Genomic DNA, 26,622 nt, shown 5'->3' on the forward strand with positions numbered 1-26,622 from the left:
TAGTCATGTCCACTTTGATCATTACATTTCCACCATTAGATTTCTTATGTAGAGAATGAACCATTTCTTGTGCCAAAGAAATATTTTCAAATATACTTCTATCAGGAATGAAAGCTCTCTGTTCCGGAGAAATCAATACAGACAATAAACCTGTCATCCTTGCAATAATAATTTTTGAAATTTTTTTGTAGATAACACTACAAAGACTAATAGGCCTAAACTTGTCAAATTTCTGAGGATTCTGAACTTTTGGGATTAGAACAATGTAAGATGTAGAATAAAATCTAGGAAGAGGAGACCAAGCAAAAAAATTTCCAGCTGCATCGATCACGTCTTCTTTTACAATATCCCAGCAATCATGGAAAAAAGCTGAACCAAAACCATCAACTAGTCATGATATGATATTCTCATTATTGCAGATATCTATGATGATGCTATAGATATTTTGCATGATCTCCATAGAATCTAAAAGACGCTAGATTGTTCGGGATCTATATTTTTCTCACCTCTAGGGCTTTGTCAACAATAACCTTTGTTGTGATATGGATGGGATAAATACTAAGCACAGCGAAATAAATACAACAAGTAAATGAAACACAATCAAAAAATGATAAATAGTAAGAACAACAACAAGTTTACGTGGTTCGGCAAATCTTACATCCACGGAAGCAATGACACACGAATTTCACTATGAAAATCTCAAAGTACAAAATTCTCAAAATGATCACACATTCTCAATACATGCCCAGAATGACATATATAACAGTATTTTGGAGGTTTCCCTCCAATTACCCAACTAACCCAATGTTCAAATTCAAAATTCAAAAAGCTACTCGCAACCCTGAACTTCTTGTCAATGAGAACATGAGATTCGTTGACGAGACCAGATGAGAACAGGTCATTCGTTGATGAGCCCATTTTCTATTCTCAGTATCTCAGGATCTCTGAATTTTTCTTGCTCTCTTGATCTCCTCATTGACGAGTATAAGACACTTGTCGATGAGTCTTCTGCTACCACTTAGAAATACTACAAAACTCATGTTTTTCTTCCTTTATTTGTGAATCCTACTAAGTATAAGAGCGACGCACAAATATAACATCTCCACCTTAGCGATTATACGCTCCTTAGGAGAATCCCCAAAAACATATCTAACTTTTCCACTTTGAACTTGAACCGCTTGGTTGGGTTTGTCTCCCTTCTATCAATTGGAGACATGGAGTAATTCCAAGTAATGCTTGAACTTCTCAGAAGTAACTGATTTAGTTAGAATATCCACTGCATTTTTAGACGTGTGAATTTTATTCAACACAAGCTCACTTGAAGCAATAAATTCTCGAACCATGTGGAACCTCACATTAATGTGCTTGGTTCTAGTATGGTATATCTGATTCTTCGCCAAGTAAATGACACTCTGACTATCACGATGCAACTCCACTCCATCTTGTCGTAACCCCAGCTCTCTGACTGAACCGGTAAGTTATAAGGCTTCCTTTGCAGTTTCGGCAACTCCCATATATTTCGCCTTAGTCATGGATAATGCTATCAGAGACTGTACCATGGATCTCCAACATACCGGTCCTCCTATAAGTGTAAATACATATCTAGTTATAGATCTTCTGTCATCCATATTTCCAGCATAATCAGCATCGACAAACCCCATAACTGAAAGACAACCCTATTGCTTGCCAAACATGATGTCATATCCTGACGTACCTCGTAAGTATATGAGTATCCATTTTACAGCTTCCCAATACTGCCTTCCTAGATTAAAGAGAAACTTACTAACCACACTCATCGCATGAGCCAAATTTGGCCTCGTACACACCATGACATACATTAAACTCCCCACAATACTAGCATAGGGAACCTTTGACATGTCTTGGATTTTCTCATTTGTACTTGAGCAATCTGCAGTAAACAACTTCAAATGATTCACTAAAGGTGCACACACCGGTCTTGCATCAGCTATGCTAACCTCTTCAACACCTTTTGTATATAACCGCCCTGAGATAGCCATAACCTCCCTACAGTTTTGTCCCCACGAATCTCCATCCCAAGTATTTTTTTGGCCGAGTCAAGATCCTTAATGTCAAATTTCTTATACAACAGGTCTTTTAATTGATTCACCTCAGTTAAATCTTTTGCATCTATCAACATGTCATCAACGTACAATAATAAGAAAATAAGAGAACCATCCTCAAGCTTGTTCGCATATACGTAGCAGTCATACTTACACCTTTTGTAGCCAATCTTGATCATGTATGAATCAAATCGTTTATACCACATAAAGAGATTTCTTCAACCTGCAAACAAAATTTTATTTTCCCGGTTCAATGAATCCCTCCTACTGTACCATGTAGATTTGTTCATCCAAGTCACCGTGAAGAAACGCCGCATTAACATCCATTTGTTCCAAATGGAAATCATAATAGGTTACCAACCCCAATAAAATTCTGATAGAAGTATGTCGGACCATTGGAGAAAAGATCTCATCATAATCTATCCCATTCTTCTGTGAGTATCCTTTTGCCACCAACTATGCCTTGAATTTCTCTCCCTCTTTTTCTGAAATTGCCTCCTTCCTATATACCCATTTGCAACCTATTGGTCTCTTCCCATTTGGAAGCTCCACCAAATCCCAAGTTTGATTCTTGTGTAGTGATTCCATCTCCTCAATCATCGCACCCATCCATCTATCTTTCTCCTGGCCGTGCACTGCCTCTTGAAATGTAGTTAGATCGTTGCAACTAGTAAGGAAATCATAAGATACTAATTCTTCAACTCCATACCTTGGTGGAGGTTTAATAGTGCATTTGAATTTTCGTATAGGAATATTGTTGACTTGCTAATTTCCGAAGCTAGAACTCCCTGCAACCATAGGACCATGATCATTGCCATTGCCCTGAGCTTCCAACTCCACCTGCATAACATGTTTATCACTGCCCCAGCTTTCTGGCTTCTATTTTTGTTCATCACACTCTTGAGTACGCTTCACCATAACCTTCTCATCAAGACTACATCCCTACTGACCACCACCTTGTTTGCCATTGGATCCTATAGCTTATACCCCTTCACACCCTCTGGATATCCCAAAAAAATGCAATGAAGAAATTTTGGGTCAAGCTTAGACCTCTCCTCACTAGATATGTGAACATAAGTTGGACACCCAAATACCTTCAATCTAGAGTAGTCTACTGCGTTTCCCGTCTAAACCTCTTCTGCTACTCTACCCTCTAGTGACGCCCTTGGTGATCGGTTTATTAGAAAACAAGTCATATTCACTGCCTCGGCCCAGAAGTTCTTCGGTAGCCCTGCATTTAATCTGAGACACCGAGCCCTTTCAGAAAGAGTTCGATTCATCCATTCTACCACACCATTTTGTTGAGGTGTCCAACGAACTGTAAAGTGTCTCTTGATGCCCTGCTCCGCATAAAACTCCATAAACCAAGAATTAGCATATTCGGTCCCATTATCCAACCTTAAGTATTTGATTCTCCTTCTTATCAAGTTTTCCACTTCAGCCTTTCAAATCTTAAACTTTACAAACGTATTTGATTTGTGACGTATGAAGTAAACCCAGACATTCCGTAAGTAATCATCAATGAAACTCACATAATACATATGTCCACCCTTTGATGCAACTCTACTGGACCCCAAACATCTGAATGCACATAGTTAAGAATACCTTTTGTCTTGTGTATAGCTGATCTGAACTTTGCCTTGTTCTATTTTCCAAGAACACAAATCTTGCAAAATTCCAAATGACATGATTTCAAGCTCTTCAAAAGTTTCCTCTTGTGTGGTTCCTTTATACCTTGTTCCCCCATATGCCCAAAGCGGATATGCCACAAGACGGTCTCATCTGATTCAACATCTACAGCTGAAGCTCCACCTACAACTGTAGTTCCTTGCAATGTATAGATATTCCCATCCAGTTTCTACCCTTTCATTATAGTCATATTACCTTTCCATACCGTCAAAACTCCACCTTTGGACTTGTAATTAAAGCCATTACAATCCAAAGTTCCAAGTGATATCAAACTCGTCCTCAACTCTGGTATATGTCTTACATTACACAACGTTTTTACAACACTATCAACATTTTTATCTTTACATTTCCTATGCCAATGATTTTGTAAGAAGCATCATTACTCATAAGAACTGATCCAGAATTCACTAACCTGTAAGTGCTGAACCACTCCTTGTTCGGAGTCATGTGATAAGCACATGTTGAGTCAAGTATCCAAGAGTCCGTTAGATTATCCGATCCCTCTGAAACTGATAAAACACCACCATCACTACACGCTGAACCTCCTTCTTGAACAACATTTACAGATTTTGAAGTACCCTCATGTTTTTCAGAATTTCCCTTCTTCTAATTCGGAAACTCCGGTTTCACATGCCCTTTTTTACCGCATTTATAACACTGTATTTCTTTCTTCTTCTTGGATTGATTTCGGGACTTCTAACTTGATCCATGTTTGGATTTTCCTTTACCTCGCTCTTTATTACCCTTTACCACAAGTCCTTCTCCTTCATCACATATTTTCAATATTTGATGAAAATTTAGTAAAGCACTTCTTACCTCTTCAAGATCAAGAGTTTCTTTTCCTCATGTAACAGTGGTCATAAGATTTTCATAGGTATGAGTCGAGGGCAAAGAGTTTAACAATATCAAAACTTTGTCATCCTCACCAAGCTTAACATCAACTCTCATCAAATCACTAATAATTTGATTGAAAGCATTAATGTGTTGATCTAAGTTTGATCCCTCAACCATCTTAAGTCAATACAAACGTTTCTTAAGAAAAATTTTATTATTAAAAGATTTGGACATGTACCGACTCTCTAACTTTCGCCATATAGTCGTTGGAGAATCTTTCTTCATTACCCGGTAGAGTACTTCGTCAGCCAAACACAAGCGTACTGTAGAAGTGGTCTTTGCTTGCAATTCTTCCCATGTTGCCTCATCTATTCCATCCGGTTGAGCACCAAGTAATTCCTCTCCCATTCCTTGTTGCACACGAATGTCTTTCACTCTCCTCTACTATAGACCAAAGTTCTCGGTTCCATCAAATTTGACGATGTCAAATCTTGTAGAAGACGATCCCGATGCCATGACAACAATCATTATGATACCAATTTGTTGTGATATGGATAGGATAAATACTAAGCACAGCGGAGGTTTTCCTCCAATTACCCAACTACCGCAACGTTCAAATTCAAAATTCAAAAAACTGCCCGCAGCCCATAGCTTCTCGTCAACGAAACCAAGAAGGACACTCGTCGAAAAGAATAGGGCATTTGTCGACGACCCCATTTTCTGCTCCCGGTATCCCAGGATCTTTGAATTTTTCTTACTCTTTGGATCTTCTCATCGATGAGTACAGGACACTCGTCGAAGAGTTTTTTGCTGCCACTTAGGAATACTTCAAAACTCATGTTTTTTTTCCTTTATTTGTGAATCCCACTAAGTATAAGAGCCACACACAAATATAACAACCTCCCAAGTATCTCTTAAACACTAAAGAAACAATTAACTTGCTTTCCTTTATTTATTGCACCAGCTATGTATAGCACAAGATAATTTAGAGAGCTGTCATTTTCCACCTTTAAGCCAAGTTATATGTAATCTTTGTGCAGCATCTAGAGTGCATGTATAGGGAATCCCATATTGTAAACAGCCAAACTGTCTTTTTAATGCAGATTTTATCTATGAAAAGGATCAATTGTTCGAGAAAAAAAAAAAAGGAAATAATCTTTTGTACTTTCTACATACACCTTCAAGAATTCTTTGTTTTTTTTTTAATACATAAATAAGTAAATAAAAATTTCATGCTTGAAATCAAGCTTCGAGTTCTTTTGTGAAGTTTGTTGGCCTATAATTTATTTTAATGAATTTATCTAAGTCAGTTTGAAGTATACATTATTCCTATATTTTAAGAAATCTTAGATTTGGGTTTGAATAAAATGTAATATAAAATTACATTAAAATTTTGTCCAATTCCATTCAAATTAAAATTAAAGATCTAAAATCTATGCATTCAAATGCAACATATTATAAGTTTTTGATTTGGTTTAGGCTAAGTGCCCTCACGTAGTCACATACCGACCATACTAAGCTTAGTCTTTTCTTTAATTGTTTAGTCTCATGTAAATAGATAGGATGACCATCATCCTCATTTGAATCATCGTACATCATGTTTGACTCAATTAGAAACAGAAGGCAGATGAAATATAATATAGGAAGTTATTCAAAATTAGCAAAATTTTGTTGATACACTATTGAAAAAACTTCCAAATTTGATGTCTGAAATGAGTTTCATTAATTCTTAATGTACATTTGTTATCTTTTCAAAATTAACTCTTATCATTGTGAGTTTGTCTTTGGAAATTTGACTCTTACTTTGTGTTTGAAGGCATGAATTTCAAATCATAAATTTAAATTTATGTGCATTTGAATGAAGCGTAATGTCAAATTAACTGAATGATATTTTTCTTATTTTTAAATTTTCTTCATTTTAAATTGAAGGTCCCCAAATGCAAGTGTTTGGCAGCATAAATTTTGAATTTGTGTATTTTTGAAAAAAAAAATTGCATGTAATTTTACTCTCTCTCTCTCTCTCTCTCTCTCTCTCTCTCTCTCTATATATATATATATATATAAATATAAGGAGTTATATTGGCCCAAACATCCATATATGCATGTAGAAGGGGCAAGCCTTTTTAAAACAGCAGTGGGTATTAAAAGAGGAGATTAGATTCATACAAGAAGACCACAAGCCAAGCACAGTGCTAGCTCTGGAAACCTTTTAAACTGATATGATGAAGAAGCTACTCGTGCGACTATAGATTACTACACTGCCATAATAATATATATGAATTAATGCTACCATTGAAATATATGATTAAGCAACAAATTAAGTCGCAGCTACATATAGGTAGGGGAGATGATCGATGCATGGATCATTTATTTATGAGATTCTGTAGTAGTAGTGGAACTGGAATGATGATGATCATGAGTAGGACTTGATCTCAAGTCATTGAGGAATCTGGTAATTGTATCCACAAACACTTTGTTATTCCCATCCCCACCTTGCTGCTGCTGTTCCTCTGATTCAGCTGCACCACCACCACCTCCACCTTCCACTCCCGACCTACTGCTGCTCCCTCCCTTTGAGTTCTGCATCCATTCCAAATCCAACATTTAATTAATATCATTAATGTAACCTCTCGATTTTTTTTTGGTGGGTTTATATTTGTTTAAAATTTTTTTATTTTTAATTAGGCCTGTTTAGATTTATTTCTTATTTAACATTATTTGAATTTGTTGTCCTGATTTGGTTGGTTGTTGAGATTTGTTTTTGGGAAGACTTTAATTTTTTTATCTGTAATCTCTCATTACTTGTCTTGTAATCACGGTATTCTTCCATCAAAAGTTAGGACATATCAATAAAGATTGCGTTATTTAATATATATATATATATATATATATATATAGAGAGAGAGAGAGAGAGAGAGAGAGAGAGAGAGAGAGAAGCACATAATATTGTAAGAAGATTGCCCGTGAAGGTTTGGCTCAATGGTAAGGGTGGACGAGAAACCAAAAGACGTCTTGGATTTGATTCCTCACTAAGTCATCTCTGAAATATTCGGTACTATCTATGTGTCACAGTTTTACATCAGATGTGTATTGGGGAGATCTTAATTTTATAAGAAGGGTTTGAGCTTCAACTAAGTGAGATGTCTTTATAGGACAAACCCGTGAGGCCAGTGAGGCAAAGTGGACAATACCTCTGTGGAGTTGGGCTCAGGACCGTAACATTTAGTATGAGAGCCTCCCTAAGGGTATTATAATGTGAATAGAACTTCCCTAGGGGTACTATCATGTGAGTGAATTTTACATAGGGGTGTAAACTACTTTGACGAGTATGTCAGAGATCAGAGAGAGGGCATGTTGCAGTCTCACATTAGATGTGTACTAGGGAGATCATGATGACAAGGATGTTAGAAATCGGACGGGAGAGACTGTCACGAACACACATAAGATATATACTAGGGAAATCACGCTGACAAAGACATTAGAAATTGGACGGGAGAGTCCATCTCGGTCCCACATCGGATGTACATTAGGGAGATCTTGGGCTTATAAGGAGGGTTTGAGCTCAAACTAAGCGAGGCGCCTTTTATAGGATAGATTCGTAAGGCTAGTGGACCAAAGCAAATAGTACCTCACCAGAGTTGGGTCCATGACCGTTATACTATGACAAGGATGGTCAGTTCACCACGAATTTGGCAAAGAGGTAAGGATCTGAAGGGCCCCGGCCACCCCAAGTTCCCGTGCATCCCAAAAAAAAAAATTAATGCAAATAGATTGCTATATATATAGAGTTGATGATGAAATTAAATTAAACAAAGTGCAAGCTAAGCATGCATGGTTGGTCGGTAGGTATGAAGGTAGGGGTTTAATTAGGGGATTGCATGCCTTGGGGCGTTTTGACATTTTGGAGGCAAGGTCCATTGAGTCAGTCAGCTCGTCTATCAGCAAAACCTGTCATAAAAATTAACAAGAAATTAAGAAAGAGTACTCCTCCTGTCATCAGAGCTACCAACAAAACTATATATACATATAAATGCAAATTGCAATTTTCAACTCCTAAAAGATCGAGCTAGGGATCGATCTTCATGTAGCTCCTGATTGATAAATTAATTACTTAAAAAGCATGCACCCGTAGCTAGCTAGCTTTTACCTGTTTTACAATCTCTTCGTACTTTTTCAAGCACCTATACTGCCTTGCATCGTCATCTCCCTTCGACATCTCTCTCTCTCTCTCTCTCTCTCTCTCTCTCTGTGCAAATGTTAATTAGCTGCTAGCTAGCTTATGATGCATGAAGAAGTTTCATACATATATATATATATATGTGGATGGGAGGGTGTGTGTGAATAGAGCGGGCACGTGAAAGAGGCATGAAACAGTTGAAGTGCGTTGGATCGATCAGTGTAGAAGAGGGTAGTAAGGAGTGACACAGAAGATATACATACGTTATGTATCGTAGCTAGCTAGCTATTGAAGTGCATGCCACTCTCGTGATCATGAGAAACCGTTACATATAAATAATCAAATATATGGGGGAGCTACGGTCTTGTTTTTCATTAAAAGAAAAAAATGAAGGAGAATAAAGAAGGAACGACCTTGCATGCATGCATGCAGTCATTAATTAATACATTAAATTTGAAAAGTAAGATGTTGCATGATGAACATGTGAGGAGGTCTAATAATACTTTTGAGTTTTTGAGTGCATATGGCAATAATTATAATATGATTTTGTAATGATCACTCTACCGACCATGGCAAATGACATATATGTGTGGAGTGAACATATATATAGAGTTTTTTTTACGAAAATAATTAATTTAAAATGTAATAAACAATTGTAGGGTAGTTCATGAAATAAATATGGAAATATACTTTTCGAACAATTTCACTAAAAAATCGATTATTGAAAAGTCAGTTTCAGTTTCAGTTTGAATTTATTCGATGTAATCCAGTTAGTGTCGTGTCTTGTTGGGGAAAGTGGAACCGACTTTCCAAAAGTCGGTTACTGTTGAAATGACATACTATTATGGCGTTAGGGGAATGGACTTAATGGAAAGTCAGTTATTGTCGTAGAAGCCGACTTTCCAAATTTCGGTAATACTTTGCATGCATGCACGCTGCGTACTCTAATTTAGTTGTGAAAAATATTTCCTCTCAAATTTTTATTTTGATCTTTTTACTTGAATTTTTTGTTTTGATTTTTTTCTTATATCTTTATTTTGTTTTGGATTTATTAAGAAATAAAAAAAATATATTGTAAAAAGGGCTGAAAGGAAATTACAAAAGATTAGTTAATTTAATTTTTTAAATTTATACATAAAAGTTGAAAAATATCCTTTCTTTATTTTTCTAGATTTTTAATTCTTACTTTAAGTATGAGAGTGTGGAATTTGGATTTTGGACTTTAATTTGCATGGATTATGTATATAGTTTTTTTTTTCTAAATCCACACAAATCTAAATTTAAATCCCACCATGAGTCAGCTTCTTGGGATAAGGAAAAAAACAAGTTTAAGGAGGGTATTGGAAATTAAATTAAACTTGTTTGTTTATTACATTTGATACAAATAGTTGGAAAGTCTTTTTTGGATTGAATGATGTATCTAATGGAATTAATGTATCTGGGCAAATAGGCACATTAAATATGTCAATTGTAATTAATACTGGTATATATAGAAGACTCTATATAAAACCTATAAGTAATTATATACTCAAGTTATTTTATCAAGTGATTTAAAGTTTCAAACCGATCCATACTTTCTTCATAGTACAAAAAAAATAGACTTTTAGTGACGGATATAAATTGTCACTAATAATAGGTAACCGATACTATTACTTATTAGTGACAGTTCTAAATTAGTCACTGTAGCAATTTTCGTACCAATTTTTTTTATAAACAATAATAAATATTCACACATCATCAACAATATTTACAAATCGGCCACGTCAACAATCCTATTACCACCCATATGACCCAACCCACAGTGGGTACCAGGTAAATAGTCATTTCATTTATACAACTTAACAGCGGAAGACAATATATACATAACAATCAGAATATAATACCCAGAGTATCAACATACATATATATATACATTATCATCTCATACCCAAAAACAAAACAACCTTAGGGGAGTTACACCTCCCTAGTCCAAGAACTCACCTTGTGTATCAAGGTCTCAGCTCCCTACTGTCTCAGAACTCTATCACCTAGCCTATCTCAGTTCCCTAAAAAAGTTTAGATAATTTAAGTGAGACATATCTCAGTAAGACGGAATAAATTATTTACAGTATGTGGTAATATGAGTTTTCTTATATCACAATATGTAAACATATCAATGATGGTATCTTCTGAGAAAATGAATCATTCCATATATACAGTCATATAGATATACAACACAAGCTTTCAAAAGCTTTTAATTTAGTTTCCAAAACCATTCGTACACAACCCATATTTTCCAACGAAGTTCCTGAGAATAGGGAAGCTTACCCGCCCATACAAGCAGCTTCCCTCTACCCTGACATCGTTTGTATTATTACCCAAACAACTCGGGTTCGACCACAACTGATACTTATCAGAGCACTTACCTTACTCAGTAAGCTCTCAGGCGGTGTGTTTTACTTCGCTTAAATTATTTAGATTATTAACTCACACATTTTTATTTCTAATTTTCATTTTCATTTCTGTATCATTTCATTTCCATTTTCATTTCCTTTCCATTTCCACCTAACTCATGAGCGTCCCCGATAACCATTATACCCATGTCTGTAACTCATGGCTGCCCCGAGGATATTCACTACGCCATGCTTCCTCCCATGGTCGAGGTTGTGCGGCCCGAAGGCTGGATCTAACCGTGGTTGGCCGACCCGATTAGATCAAAATATCATATCATATATCCCGTATCTGTAGTACGACTGGCCGGCCTATAGTCCTGATCCGGACTCATGGGGCATAACAACTCTACTATACAACTCAGTCGACTGTCAAGCCACACACTCCACGAGTCCATGTAGTTGCACTAATACCACTAGCAATGGTACCGTGCTTAAAATCACAACCCATCATTAGGGTTTCCATATCCGTCCATCAGGGTTAATCATTGCCACATACCCTCAATCATTATGCAGTATTGGCATTTTATCAATCACATTTCAATGATCTTATTGCAGCTTTCACACTTTGCAATGTTCACATTTCCCTAGTATTCACAATCAATATTCTCATTTCAATCATTACATTTCAATTCCCGTATTGCATTATTTACGTTGCAATATTCACATTTTCACATTCTCAACTCAGCATTTATTTTGCCATATTCACATTTCAATACACTCATTTCAATATTCATATTTCCATGTTCATTGCAGCATTAATATTGCAATGTATTTTCATTTCAGCATTCACAACTCATTTCATCATTTCAATAACATTACACCAATTCAATATTCATCTCATCTCATAGTAATGTATACATATCCCATTTCACATTATTCAATCTTTCTCAATAAATATTTCCTTAATTCATGTTTCATCACTTCTTAGAAGAAATATTTTCCAATATTTATCACTTCCATCATTTTCCACATTCAAAAATATATATTTTAATACGCATTTCATAATCTCATAATTCTCAGGGTAAATCATTTAATCCAGTTTTAAACATATTTCAGTATGAATCATATGTCATACAAATTTCATCTGATACTCATATCATAATATAATAATTTCATAAAGAAATATTTCATAGCTTCATTTTTCATATATTCATTCAATCAATAATATCAAAAATACTGTTATAATTTATTCCCCTTACTTGACTTATTGAGAGTCTCGTTAGAACCCAGACCCTACGCCCCCGGTGCTCGAAACTCAAATCCTGCAATTCGTTCTTTAGATTAATTAACTCATTTCCCAAAATAATACCCCTATAACCTTTCCTAGGCTCCATATACTCCAAATTAACATTTAAACTAATATTTAACACCCTTATCTAGTTTCTTGAACTATGCCTGCAGGATCCTGAAATTACACCCGCGGCACTTACCCGAACCCTGAATTCAATAACCCAAATTCAACTTCAGAATGCCCAATATTATAGAATTTCTAAATCTATGTTAAGTAAATAATAATTAGCCCCTTAATAACCCCCTTATCCTAATTTTGGGGTTATGCTTACAATGATCCCACGAGAAATCCGCTTTGTTAGACTTGTAGAGAATTATCCCTAAGTTCTTATGGTGGTGTCCGATCGTCAATTAGACTTAAGATTTACAAGAAATTGAGGTAAGAGTGAAAATTTAGCTTACCCAATAGCTATGCCTACGTCGCTCTCACAACAAATCCGCTCCGGTAGAAATAACGGTGACGGAAAATCGAGTCCAGCAGTATTTTCTGATTTTCGATCGGACGAATATCAATCGAGAAATTGAAGAGAGTGGGAGAGAGAGACGGAGGAGCGAGAGAGACTCAAGGGCAGGGGCGTAGCTCTGCTCTGCAACTAAAATTCAATCTTGAAGCTTCAGGTAAGTAATGATATATATATATATATATATATATATATTATAATTTATATTATATTATATTATATTATTTAATTAATAATAATAATTAATTATCATTAATTTAAATAATTATTTAATTAGTTATTTTAATTTTAATTAATTTTTTAAATTTAATTTAATTTTTTTTTAAAGATCACTATACCTAAATATTTTGGGTTCCTTACATTCTCCCCTCCTTATAGAAATTTCATCCTTGAAAATATCCTTTTCATCATCTTTTTATCCTTAAAAGAAAACACCCCAAAACCAAAAACTCTATTTATCCTATATTACACTATACAAATCAAAATACAACATTTTTATTCACTTTTATTCTGACTGGCTCAACTCTAAGCTCCACTGAATATATGTGGGTACCTCTGGTGCATATGTTCTTCTAATTCCCACGAAACCTCCTCAATGGCATAATTGTGCCATAAAACTTTTACCAGTGGAATCTTTTTCGTGCGTAGCTCTTGTTCTCTCCAGTTTAAAATATGTACCGACACCTCTTTATAAGCTAAGGTATCACCTAGTTCCAGTGCTTCATAACTGAACACATGAGAGGGGTTTGGGAAGTATTTCCTCAGCATAGAAACGTGGAATACGTCATGGATCCTAGATAGAACCGGTGACAATGCCAACCTATAGGCAACTGGTCTCTCCCGTTCAAAAATCTCGAATGGTCTAATATACCTAGGGCTCAACTTACCCTTCCTCCCGAACCTCATAACTCCTTTCAACGGTGCCACCTTCAGGAATATGTAATCTCCTGGGTCAAACTCTAATTCTCGCCGGCGAGTATCTACATAACTCTTCTGCCAGCTTTGTGATGTTTTGATCTTGTCTTTTATGAGTCTGACTTTATCTTGAGTCTGTTGTATCAGCTCTGGCGCCAAAATCTGTTTCTCACCAATCTCTTCCCAATATAATGAGGATCGGCACCTCCTACTATATAATGCCTCATACGGTGCCATTACAATGCTGGTCTGTTAGCTGTTAGTATACGCAAACTTGACCAGTGGCAAATACTGCATCTAATAACCTCCAAAGTCCAACACACATGCTCGCAGCATATCCTCCAGAATCTGTATCATCCTCTCTGTCTGTCCATCTGTCTGAGGATGAAAAGTTGTGCTGAATGACAACTGAGAACCCATGGCCCCTTGCAAACTCCTCCAAAAACGAGATGTGAACCATGGGTATTTGTCTGAAACTATGGACACTGGGACGCCATGGAGCCTAACTATCTCCTGAACATATAACTTAATCAATCTGTCCATGGAGTAGTTAACTCTGATCGGCAAAAAGTGGGCAGTCTTCGTTAATCGATCCACAATTACCCAAATAGCGTTCTGTCCATGCAAAGTCGGCGGTAGTCTTGTGACGAAATCCATCTCTATATGCTCCTACTTCCACTTAGGAATGTGGAGTGGCTGCAATGATCCTACTAGTCTCCAATGCTCAGCTTTCACTTGCTGGCATGTCAAATACTGATATACATACTAGGCTATCTCCCTCTTTATGTTGCTCCATCAAAAAGACTCTTGAAAATTCCTATACATTTTAGTGCTACCCGAATGTATAGTATATAGAGACTGATGCGCTTCCTCCAGAATAACCCTCTTGATCTTGAGGTCGGCAGGAACGCACAATCTGGTACGGAACCTCAAGGCTCTATCATCTGAGATGCTGAACTCTGTCTCCTGACCATCATGTACCTTCTCCATAAGCTCTACTAATTTTGCATCATTCCTTAGAGCTGCTTTAATTCTCTCATGTAGAGTTGACTGTAAAACCAAGTTAGCAATAAATGCCTGGTGATCGCCCGCTACCAGCTCCACACCGAGCCTTTCTATATCCATCTGGATCGGATGCTGAATCTCCACTGCAGATATTGATGAATCCACTTATTTTAGGCTAAATTTTTATATTTGTTGTATTCCCGACGTGTGATCAGAAGAGGATTGCACTGGCCTGTAACGTGCACCAGATAGACTTATACCTAGTTAAGAAAGTAACGAATTGGCTTACACTTGGTTAGAAAAGTCAATATTTGCACCATCCCGTAAAGTGTGTACTGGATTGCTTCAAACCCGATTAGGAGAACTAGGAGCACTGTCTTGCAAGGTGTATTCGTTAGGGTCGGCCCTATAATGTGACTTGGGGAATTTCTCACCTAGTAAGGAGAGGAGGTTATAATCGGTGACACTCCACCCATTAAGTAAGCATTAGTGGAATTCTCTTACTGGTGAGCTTGAGGCGGGGACGTAGGCACAGTTGCTGAACCTTCATAACATATCCTATGTCACACTTTCCTTTACTCTCTTTACATTCCAGTATTTGCATGTTTATATTAACTTGTTCAGATTATTGCTTGAATTTTCATTTGTGTTTGATTGGGGAATACTGGAACTGTTATACTTGTGCAAATTAATTAAGCCTTCATATATCTGCTGAATTGATAATTGATTAGACAGACCCTAGGTTGAGTAATACTATTGTTATCAGATTTAACCTAGGAAGAATTTTTAAAATTTCCAATTCACCCCCCTCTTGGTATTACACCAATTACATCAACGTCGGTGCTGATGCGGCATCGTCTAAGCCCTCGGGAACCCATACCGACATGCATCTGTCTATTAGGGATCGGACCCAGGGTGAGTTGCCCACCATTATGAGCAGTGTTGGTACGATTATGAGTATTTGATTCATATTTATATGTTGATTATCTTACACGTGTATCTATAATGAATCCTTTAACTCTTTTTTTAGCATCGTCCTCAACAACAATGGCGACGAGGTCAAGCTGTGGTGCAACAAAGAACACGGCTCTCCACAGGCACCTGGATTGAACTGGGCAACAGATCCGAATCGACATTCCTCCAGGATACAAGACACTGTCGGAGAATTGGTGTGTAACCTTGTCACAGGAGCTTGGCATTATATGCCGACAATATGCTCTAGTCACTTGCTTTACCTGGCCATAGGTGATTGAGGCTTTGCACTTGGTTTCTCTTCAAGCGCATCTTGGTAAGTAACCCTAAACCATTTCTTTTACTTTTAACATACTACACAATTCACTGTCTAACATTCTATATGTATTTTATATACATAAAGAGTTTGATATGGACATTTTCACTGTAGACCATGTCAAAAATGCGGTGAATGTGCAGTTGTGTGCTCGGTTTAAGAGCTATCGCAACAAAATGCATGAGCATTTTAAGGCGATGGGAGATGAGACCGAACGACTCCTGTATGATAAGATCTCCCACAAGGATTGGGAGGTGGTGTGTCACTATTTCCATGACCCTCATTATCAGGTGATGTATTCATCACACTAAAAATACTTTTTTGTCTCGGTTTAGATTATATACTTATTACATCTTTTCTGTAGGATATCTGTTGAAAAAATGCCAAGAACCGTAGCAAGTTAGATGTGATGCATTGTGGCGGGTCAAAGTTATTTTTGAATCATCTAAAGGTAATTTCTATAAACCTATCTCACTAATACATTATAAGTTTAATTTATGTTTACACTTCCGAACTTGTTAATATAATGTTTTATATGATAATGTAGCATGATCCCGTCACTGGAGAACTGGAGTTGAGGTCATCCCTTTATCAAAGAACACATCAAAGGCCATCGAAGGAGTGGTGTCAGAGTGCTTAGAGCAAAAATGTAAGTTAGTTATAATATTTAGTTCATTATTGAATTCAAAAAGTCAAATTTGTGTTGTTATTTATTCATTTTCTACATTTTTATGACTGAAAATAGGCAAAGATGGTTGAGATGAGGGATGCACCCGTTCCTTAGGGTAGTCAGTCACCCACAAATGATCAAATATGCACTCAGGTGCTTGGGGAACGAGTAGGGGGTTGGTTGAATGGTATTGGGAGTGGATATGTAGCCCCAACATCATCTTCGAGTATGACTTCTTGTGCTAAGATTGACCAAGCGCGTTGAGCCGCAGAGTCTTAAGTGAAGGAGATGGCTGCCAGGTTGCAAACGATGGAAATAAAGAACCAAGAGTTAAAACAACAGGTGTCCACCTGGGGAGTGGAGAATCAGGAGTTATAACAACAGGTGTACACCTATGGAGCAGATCTAGTAGTGATAAAGAACTGGAAAGCATAGATGGAACAACTGCTGCGCCAAACTCGTCGAGATGATGCTGGTGGCTCGTCCTCTCATTAGAAAACATGTGATAAAGGTAATGACCTTTTTCGAAACCATCGGTTAGGTAGGGTCCTAGGGAAATAGGATGTCTCCAAGCCATGGTCCAAAAGTTAGGACTTTGACAACTACTAGTATTGCAAACATTTGCATACTCCAATCTTTTGCACAAATTCATCCAACATTAAACTCTTTCCTAAATATAACAATGGAGAAGATTGAAACCATCTTACTTACTTGTGGCTCAGATTGAAAACACCACGTTATTTTGAATATGAACCACAAGTATGTAGGGTGGTTTCAATCTTCTCCAATGTTATATTTAGGAAAGGGTTTAATATTGGATGAATTTGTGCAGAAGATTGGAGTGTGCAAAAGTTTGCAATACTAGCATTTGTCAAAGTCCCAACTTTTGGACCGTGGCTTGGAGACATCCTATTTCCTTAGGACCCTACCCTACCACTGGTTTTAAAAAAGGGTCGTTACCTTTTACATGCATTCTTAGACCCACTTCTTGACGATCACCGGAGCAAATGAAGTATGTGCTCTATCATTCTAACTTGAGTAGTTTTATAAATACTATCACTATGATTTATTTGAGACTTGTATTCTTATGAACAAACGACATGAAATTGGTTTGTATTATTCTGATTTCAATTTTAAGATTTAGGCATGAACAGTTTGAAAACAACATTTTTATGCCTTATAACTTTTAGTTTTAGGCATTATCTTTTAAGATGACAAAATTTGAGTGGCTCTGGTGGCCAATGGGGAATGAGGCTCACCCTCTTCCATTGCTCAGCCACCTAATAGGATCTGTTTTTCCATTTTTGGTCAACTGCTATTGCCATGACACTTATTTTTGTTTTTTATTTTTTATATATATTGTGTACTTTAAATTGAAATTTGATCTAGTGGAAAATATGATTGAGCATGTTATCTCAGTAGAAGTTCTTAAAACTCAAACTCAACTTGATTAACCTCGATTTGACTATAAAATATTAAATATATGTTTAATACATTAAATATGTGCATAAAATATATAGTATGGTAACTAATAAAATTATAGAAACTCATTTAAGGTCAATTAGGTATGTAAGGACTATTATGAAACTCAAACTGGTCAAACTCATCAAGTTGCGCGAGTAGATTTATTTCAAGAGTATATAACTTGAGAGTTACCTTGACTCACTTTCACCCAACCCTAAGTACTCAGTGGATTTTAGAACTCAGGTGTCCGATTCGAGCATATGAGGTCAAAATCTGAGTGGTGTCAGTCCTGACATGTTCGTGACATTGAGCTTCAACATGCTGGAGCTGACGATGCCTAAAAATTCCACCCCGATTGAAAACTATGTGCTTAGGGGCGAAATTAATAAACTTAGTTGATTTAAAGCACCCAAATGTTCAATTTGGGAATATGAGGTCCAAACTAAGTGGGGTTAGTTCCAACACGTCTGTCACATTGAGCTGGATGTGCTAGAGCTGACGGTGTCCAAAAACTCCTCCTCGATTGAAAATTATGCGCTTAGAGGCGAACATAGTAAACTTAGTTCATTTTAAGCACCAAGGAGTCCAATTCGAGCATACGAGGTCCAAACTGAGTGGGGTCTAACCTGAAACATCTGTCGCATTGACCTAGACATGTCGGAGCTAACGGTGCCCAAAAACTTCTCCCCGGGAGCTTTTTCCCCACTTAGAAGCGAAGTTAGAATACAAACATAGTAAACTTAGTTCATTTTAAGCACCCAAGTGTTCAATTCAGGAATACGAGGTCCAAACAGAGTGGGGTCGGTCCAAACTGAGTGGGAGTTGACAGTGCTAAAAAATTCCTCCCTGATTGAAAATAGGTGAACTTTGTAAACTTAGTTCATTTTAAGCACCAAGGTGTCCAATTCGGGCATTCAAGGTTCAAACTGAGTGGGGTTAGTCTAGAAACGTATGTTAGTGGACCTAATAATCTGGAAAAACCATCCACAAAATGTCGGTAGTACCAAGCCAGACCTAGAAAACTTTTGATCTCCTAAACATTTCCCGGACTCACCCAATTCACCACCGCTTCTACCTTGCTTGGATCTACTGATACGATATCCCCAGAGATCACATATCCGAGGAAGTGACTTGCCTAAACCAAAACTCACATTTCTTGAACTTAGTGTATAACTAATTTTCTCTCAGTACCTACAGTACTAGTCTCAGATGATGTTCATGCTCTTCAAGACTCTTTGAATGGACTAGTATATCATCAATAAAGACAACAACAAACTAATCAAAGTACTGATGGAATACCCGATTCATCAAGTCCATAAATGTTGTGGGTGCATTAGTCAGACCAAATAACATAACTAGAAACTTATAGTGGCCATATCTGGTCCTGAATGCTGTCTTCGAAATATCCTCTGCTGTAATTTTCACCTAATGGTATCCCGACCAAAGATCAATCTTGGAGTAGACCTGGGTTCCCTGTAACTGGTCAAATAAATCATCAATTCTAGGAAGAGGATACTAATTCTTGATCATTACTTTATTTATCTCCCTATAATTGATGCACATCCTCAACGTTTCGTCCTTCTTCTTTACAAATAGCACTGGCGCTTCCCATGGCGACATACTAGGTCTGATAAACCCTTTATCCAATAATTCCTGCAACTGGTTTTTCAGCTCTTTTAACTTAGCTGGGGTCATTCTGTAGGGTGTTTTAGATATCAGTGTTGTTCTTGGAAATAATTCCATGGCAAACTCAATCTCTCAATCTGGTGGTAAACGAGGTAACTCTTCTAGAAATACATCTGAAAATTCCTTAACTACTGGAATATCTACAAGTTTCAATTCTTCATCTGACATCTCTTTTATATAAGCTACATACCCCTAACAACCATCCTGGAATAGCCTCTTGACCTGAATGGATGACACTAATTGTGGCGAGGCACGTACACACCATCCCATAAATCTAAATTCTTGCTCTCTCAGGGGTCTGAAGATCACCTCTTTTTAATGGTAATCAATGCTAGCATAGTTAACTATTAGCCAATCTATACCCAATATCATATCGAATCCCTGCATGTCTAATACTAGAAGATCGGTTGGTAATATTTTCTCCTGAATACCCACTGGATAGTTTTTAAGCATCCATCTACATCTCACTACTGACCCGGGTGGTGTGGCTAGTGACAAATCAGTATCTAACAATTGTGTCTCGACTCCAATTAACTTGACATACCCCAAATACACGAATGAATGGGTGGCACCTGAGTCAAATAAAACAAAAACTCTATATGATAAAACAATAATTATACCTATCACGATATCACCTGTAGCCTCAGCATCTCCCGACGTCAACACATAAACCCTCGTCAGGGTTGTATTCCTCTACTGGCCGCCACCCCTGGGTGCCTGGTTATGTCCCCGGGATGGTTTAGGAGCTAGTATGTGAATCAACGGTCCGTGAAATTCTCGTGCCATATGGCTGGGTTTCCCCAACCGATAACAAACATTCACCCCCATCCGGAATTCACTCACGTGCCTACGATCACATGTAGTGTAGATAGGATGAGCTTGCTTGCCCAGATACCCACGATTTCCCGTCACTTGCCTCTGGTCCCCGCTGAACTGGTCTCCTCTCCATAGGCCTCGACTGGAGCCTGCCTGGAATCCCGGAGGCATGGGCCTCTTTCTCTGACTCGATGTCCCCACATCCCTCTGGCTGCTCTCCTCTACCACTGTGGCCCTGTTTACCAATTCGGAGAAATCCTGCATCTTTAGGACTGCCACCTGTTTATAGATTTCCTGCCTCAAGCCCCTCTTAAACATACTCGCCCTCTTAGCCTCATATGGGACGATGTAGGGAGCAAAACGTGACAGTTTGATAAACTTTGCTGCATATTGTTGGATCACCAATTGCCCCTATGTTAGATTCAAAAATTCTGCTACCTTAACTTCTCTAACAGTGGGGGGATAATAACGATCAAAGAGCATATCCTTGAATCGATTCTTAAGTCATGGCAACTGGTAATAATCTCTGTTCCTCGAGCAACTTTACGACTGTCCACCATCTCTCAGTCGTACCTGTCAACTTGTATGCAATATATAGGACCCTTTGCTCATCAGTGTAACAAAGCACCGTCAGTATTTTCTCGATTTCCTGGATCTAGCTTTCAGAAACTGTAGGGTTGGCTCCCCTTGAGAATGTTGGAGGCTTTATTTTGGCAAACTTCTCTATAGTGTAGCCCTGGTTTGCTGATGGTCCTCCTTGCTCCCTAGAGCTCTGTGCAATCTCAGCCATAACCTGCTGAGCTATACTATGCAGAATTGCGTATAAATCATCGCCGCCGGCACTAGAGGGGCCTGCACCATCATCACCACTAGCATGAGCACTGCTACCCTTAGGGTCTATCCCGAAAAGAAAAATAAACATAGTCTAAGGACACTATCTGCATAACATAATTAACATATTTATCTAATTGAAATCCTATATCATCAATAAATCTAACGTCCTTATTCTCAATTTAAGGTTCAGTCCAGCAATTGAGAAACACAACCCGACAATAGTTTACTATAACTTTCCTGAAATCATTACCCTAGGAAAGACACAGAAACCACTACGGCTGCTTCTCGATTACCAGGACTATTCCTATTTATATATTTTACATGTCAACAAAACAGTGTAAACATAATATGTCTGATCATATATAAATATACAATACAATACAATACCAGAGTCTACTGCATCCCCAAATAGACCATAAACATCCAAGGAACATATCCCCAAAAATCTACCCAAAAATCTCTTCTTACTACTTACCCTTTAATTAGGGTAGCACCCACAGTCTTCTCTATCTCCGAGGCTGCGCTACTCGTCTAACAGGATCACCTAAAATGTTGGAATTTTAGGGTGAGACACATCTCAATAAGACGAAATATGTTAACACCAGTGTGTGGCATAAGAGTTTTCATGAATAATATAACTATCTATCAAACTGTATCTTATAAATCCATATATATATATATATCTGTGAAAATTTCCCTTGGATGGATAACTGTATACATGAATTAACCTCGTATGCTCGGGTTGTGCGGTCCGTGGGCAAGACTTAACTCTGGTTAGCCTACCAGGCTAAGTCAAACTAAAACCTCTGTGGTCTGATTGCCCCACCTCAACCCGAACTACCAGGGAGTCTTCGTCTCTCTTCTGGGCACAATCAACTGATTAATTTCCACACTCTATCTGAGATGTGTGGTTGCACTCTGTATTCTATAATTAGCTATGGTACCATGCTCTGTAACCTGATCTGGTCCATCAGGGATCTGATACTATATAATACTGTATATATGTATATCTTAATGTTTACCATAGTCCTGCATAACTGAAATAACCATAATTCTGTATTATCTGAAATAACAGTACTGACTGTAATATCACGATTTTGAATTACCTGTATATCATGGTTCTATATTTTCTGTATATCATGGTATTGTGAGAACTGTAAAATCATGGTTCTGTAAAACTATAAATTATAACTCTGTGATAGCTAAAATCATATTTCTATAATATCTGTAATTCATGTTTCTGTATCAAATGTAAATCATGATAATATATAGAAGTTGTGTAAAATTTTGTACTAAACTTTCATTTCTCATGCCACACAATTAAATAAATAAAACTCATATATTATGATTTGTATTCTTCTACTGGATAAAAATAACTTATAATCTGTAGAATTTTCCTGAAATTCATATTCCTCAATTTTTCTGAAAATACATATTTTCTTACCCACAATTTCATATTCTAAATTTTTCTTGAATTATACTCTCAAGACAAATAATTATATATATATATATATATATATATATTATAAATTACTGGTAAAAAAATTTCTAAACATCTAACATAATATATTTCTCTTACCTATTTCCTAATAAGCCTGCTGAAACCCTAAATTTACGCCCCACGGTGTTCGAGGCTCAAAACCTTGAAATTCATATTTCCCAAATTTAATCAACTCAACCCCCAGTATACTTATCATTCAGTATCTTCTAGGCTTTATATATTCCAATTTAACAATAAAACTCTAAATTACCTCACTTACCTTGATTTTGGAGTGGTGTCTCGGAGACCTAAATTGAAAATCTGCTTCGGTGAAGTTGTAGAGAACCTTCCCACGAGCCTCGTGGTGGTTCCTGATCATCGATTCGAAGTTTAACGGAGCGAGAATCGAAGGAAGAAGAGTGGAGGACCATAGGGTTTTTGAGAGAAAGAGAGGAAGATTTTAATTTTTCTAATTAAAGCTCGTAGGAATTTTTCTTTATAACCCTCATTGCCGAGAAAACCATCGACGGTTTTCTGCTCTTCTCACAAAACCGTCGATGGTTTGGGTTTTACCTGCCCCTTTTTAACTATTTTACCTATAACCACCCCGCGGTAAAAAGAAAACCATCGACGGTTTCCTTGCTTCCTCACGAAACAGTCAACGGTTTGGGTTGTACTCAAACCATCTTCCTCTCTTCCTTGTTTCTTTTATTATTATATTTCACAAGCCTCTACATTGTTGACTTTTTGTGTGACAACCCGAATAAAATGGAATTTAAATAATAAAGGGGAAAGGAAATTATCAGAGGACTCGTCGACGAGCGTATAAGAAAATTCGTCGACGAATACAAGATTCGTCGACGAGGAAATACTGAGAGAGGTTTTGAGCCAACTGAATTTCATTGACAAGGACTGATTTTTGTCGACGAAATTATTAAAGGATTCGTCGACGAATGACGTGGCTCGTCGACGAATCCCCTGCTCTATAAATATTAAAAATCCGACTTTTAACTTCTTAACTAAGCTAACTTTCTCCTCTATCTCTCTCCCCTTCAGTCCTCTCTCTCTCTCTCTCTCTCATTGATTTCGAGTCGGATTTACGCCGGATTGACAATCTGAAGTCACCACGACACTCCTGGGGAAGTTCTCTCCAAATCTGTCGGAGCAGATCGTTGGTGAAAGTAAGTTGGAAATCATCCCTAAGTTGAGGTAAGATTTTTTAAGCCAAATTTGATCTTATGGTAGTTATAGGAAATGATGTACATGTAGAAATACTGAAGTTTAGTATTTAGTATTGGAAGTTTTCATTTTCAGGGTCTTGATCAAGAAATCCTACGGGTGTCAGGCTAAGATATTTTATAGGCTTTCTCAGTAGCCAGATAAGGGAATAAACTAAAGCAGTCATTTTCATGCAAATTATTATTATTTATGAGAAAAGTTATTTTCTGAAAAGCATGTATTATATCTATAGATTACGAAGGAAATGTAAGTTTGAGAAAAGTACTGCTAATATGTTGAAATGTATAAATATGTATGAGATGTCAGAAAGTATGATTTTAAAATGTAATGTATAGTTTTATATAATAAATGTGTGGCATGACTATTATTTTACGTGGGAAAATATTATGATATGATAATGTTATGAATGCAGTATGATTTGAGAAGTTATGGAAGTATATAGTACATTATGATTCTGACAAATACATGACTAAATGATTATTTTCAGAATGATGTATTGATGTATGATTTCGGCGCAAGGCCGTATATAGATATGTTTGGTGCAAGGCCGTAGTTATGAAATGTTCAACGTAAGGCCGTAATTATGAAATGTTCAGCACAAGGCCGTAATTATGAAAAATGCTATAATATCATGTATTATATGTTATCAGAACCCGGATGTTAGTTTAGTTTAGTTTCAGGGGCTCGGTACTGTAGCTATATAGATCAGATATCTATGTTCATATTAGTGCTAACCACCCCACAAAGGGGTGGGAGATGGATAGTCGATGTGGCTTTCAGTATAGAGTTGTAGATGTCCACCTGGCAGTCCAGACTAGGGTGAGGCGAGCTCATCGTACTTACAGACATTTTTGACTCGGCAGTGGTTGGCTAGCCATTGTCGGGTCCCGCCTTCGGGTTGCACAACCCGTCATGGGGGGTAATACACGACATTAGCTAACTATTCATCCTGGGTATGTTTTCAGTATTATCAATTATAACAAATGCTTTGTGTACGTTATGATTTATTAATAAATACGAAAGTATATGAGAATTTAGTATGTTATGATAAATGTTTACCGATATATGAAATGTACTGTATATGTATAATTGCATTAAATGTTCATGTTGCCACACAACTGTATTTAGTTTATTTTCCCTTACTGAGAAGTGTCTCACCCCCGAACTAAATATATTTTTCAGGAGACCCTGAGTGACCGGCGGGTCGTAGCCGCCATTAAGACAGTGTTATTACCCTGCTAGGAGGGTGAGATTTTGTACTAGGGTCAGAATAATCTTTTGTTGATCCTAGATTTATTTTAATGTTTATGAAGATGTATATGAAATACAGTATTATGATGTTGTAATAAACTCTGGTATTATGCTTATGGATGGATGATTTTGATTTTATGTTTGCTGCTGCTTAGGCTCTCGCTGTGATTGACAGGTGTCCCCGTTACCCACGGGTTCGAATTGACTTTTCCATTTATTATGTTACATTTCATATTAAGAAATTGAGGTTGTGTCATTTGGTATCAGAGCCTAGGATACTAGGTTCTGTAGACTTTAGAGTGCAGCAGTAATAATACCAGAGTATAGGATAGGGGAAATTTGAGGTCTGATTTTGTAGGCTAAATGCAGGACTTCCGTGGTGGTTTGTGTGATTTTACTGGGGTAACGATTTCAAGAAAGTCATTGTAAACTATTGTCGGGTTGGGTATCTAGGTTGCAGGATTGAACATTGAATTAAGATCAGAAAAGATGAATTAAATAGGAGAATATACCATATGAGTTGAGTGATATGTATAGAGAAGGAGGTTTTGAGTTAAGTTACATGTTTTAAGGATAGACCTTGGTGGCAATAGTGCCCACGCCAGTGGAAGTGAGGGTGCTGGACCCTCAGGCGATGCGGGTAATGATTCAAATGCTGTTTTATGCAGTGGGGCATAGCAAGCTATGACAGAAATTGCCAGGAGTTCGAAGGAACCAGGTGGTCCATCGGCAGGCCACGGTAGTTTGATTGAGAAATTTATTAAAATGAGTCCTCCGACTTTCTCAGGAGGGACAGATCCTGTAGTTGCTGAAAACTGGGTGCAGGAGATAGAAAAAATATTTGCAATGCTGCAGTGTTCAGAGGAGCAGAAGGTGTTATTTGCCACCTATAGACTGACTGGAGAGGCCGAGAGATGGTGGTCAGCGGTGAGACTTTTAGAGCAGCAGAGGACTATACCTGTGGAGATGACGTGGGAGCGGTTTAAAGAAATATTCTTCGACAAGTATTT

General features: G+C 37.3%; 1 protein-coding gene across 1 annotated transcript; it reads right to left on the reverse strand.

Moving 5' to 3' along the window:
• Window positions 1–6,747: 6,747 nt before the first annotated feature.
• On the reverse strand, window positions 6,748–8,864 carry LOC131148639 (uncharacterized). The gene is made up of 3 exons (XM_058098483.1): window positions 8,752–8,864; window positions 8,487–8,552; window positions 6,748–7,184 (listed from the first exon to the last, which is right to left on the reverse strand). The coding sequence occupies exons 1-3, from the start codon at window positions 8,818–8,820 to the stop codon at window positions 6,972–6,974; spliced, it is 348 nt and encodes a 115-aa protein (XP_057954466.1). The 5' UTR covers window positions 8,821–8,864; the 3' UTR covers window positions 6,748–6,971.
• Between the last annotated feature and the right edge of the window lie 17,758 nt (window positions 8,865–26,622).

Source organism: Malania oleifera, chromosome 2, assembly GCF_029873635.1.
Source record: "Malania oleifera isolate guangnan ecotype guangnan chromosome 2, ASM2987363v1, whole genome shotgun sequence".
In the NCBI taxonomy this organism is placed as follows: Eukaryota; Viridiplantae; Streptophyta; class Magnoliopsida; order Santalales; family Ximeniaceae; genus Malania; species Malania oleifera.

Bases quoted from the DNA above. Each gene is read 5' to 3' on its own strand.
- LOC131148639 (XM_058098483.1), bottom strand. From the start codon at position 8,820: ATGTCGAAGGGAGATGACGATGCAAGGCAGTATAGGTGCTTGAAAAAG. The intron at 8,553-8,751 runs GTAAAAGCTAGC...TTTTTATGACAG, and splicing joins ACGAAGAGATTGTAAAACAG to GTTTTGCTGATAGACGAGCT. The intron at 7,185-8,486 runs GCATGCAATCCC...GAATGGATGCAG, and splicing joins AAATGTCAAAACGCCCCAAG to AACTCAAAGGGAGGGAGCAG.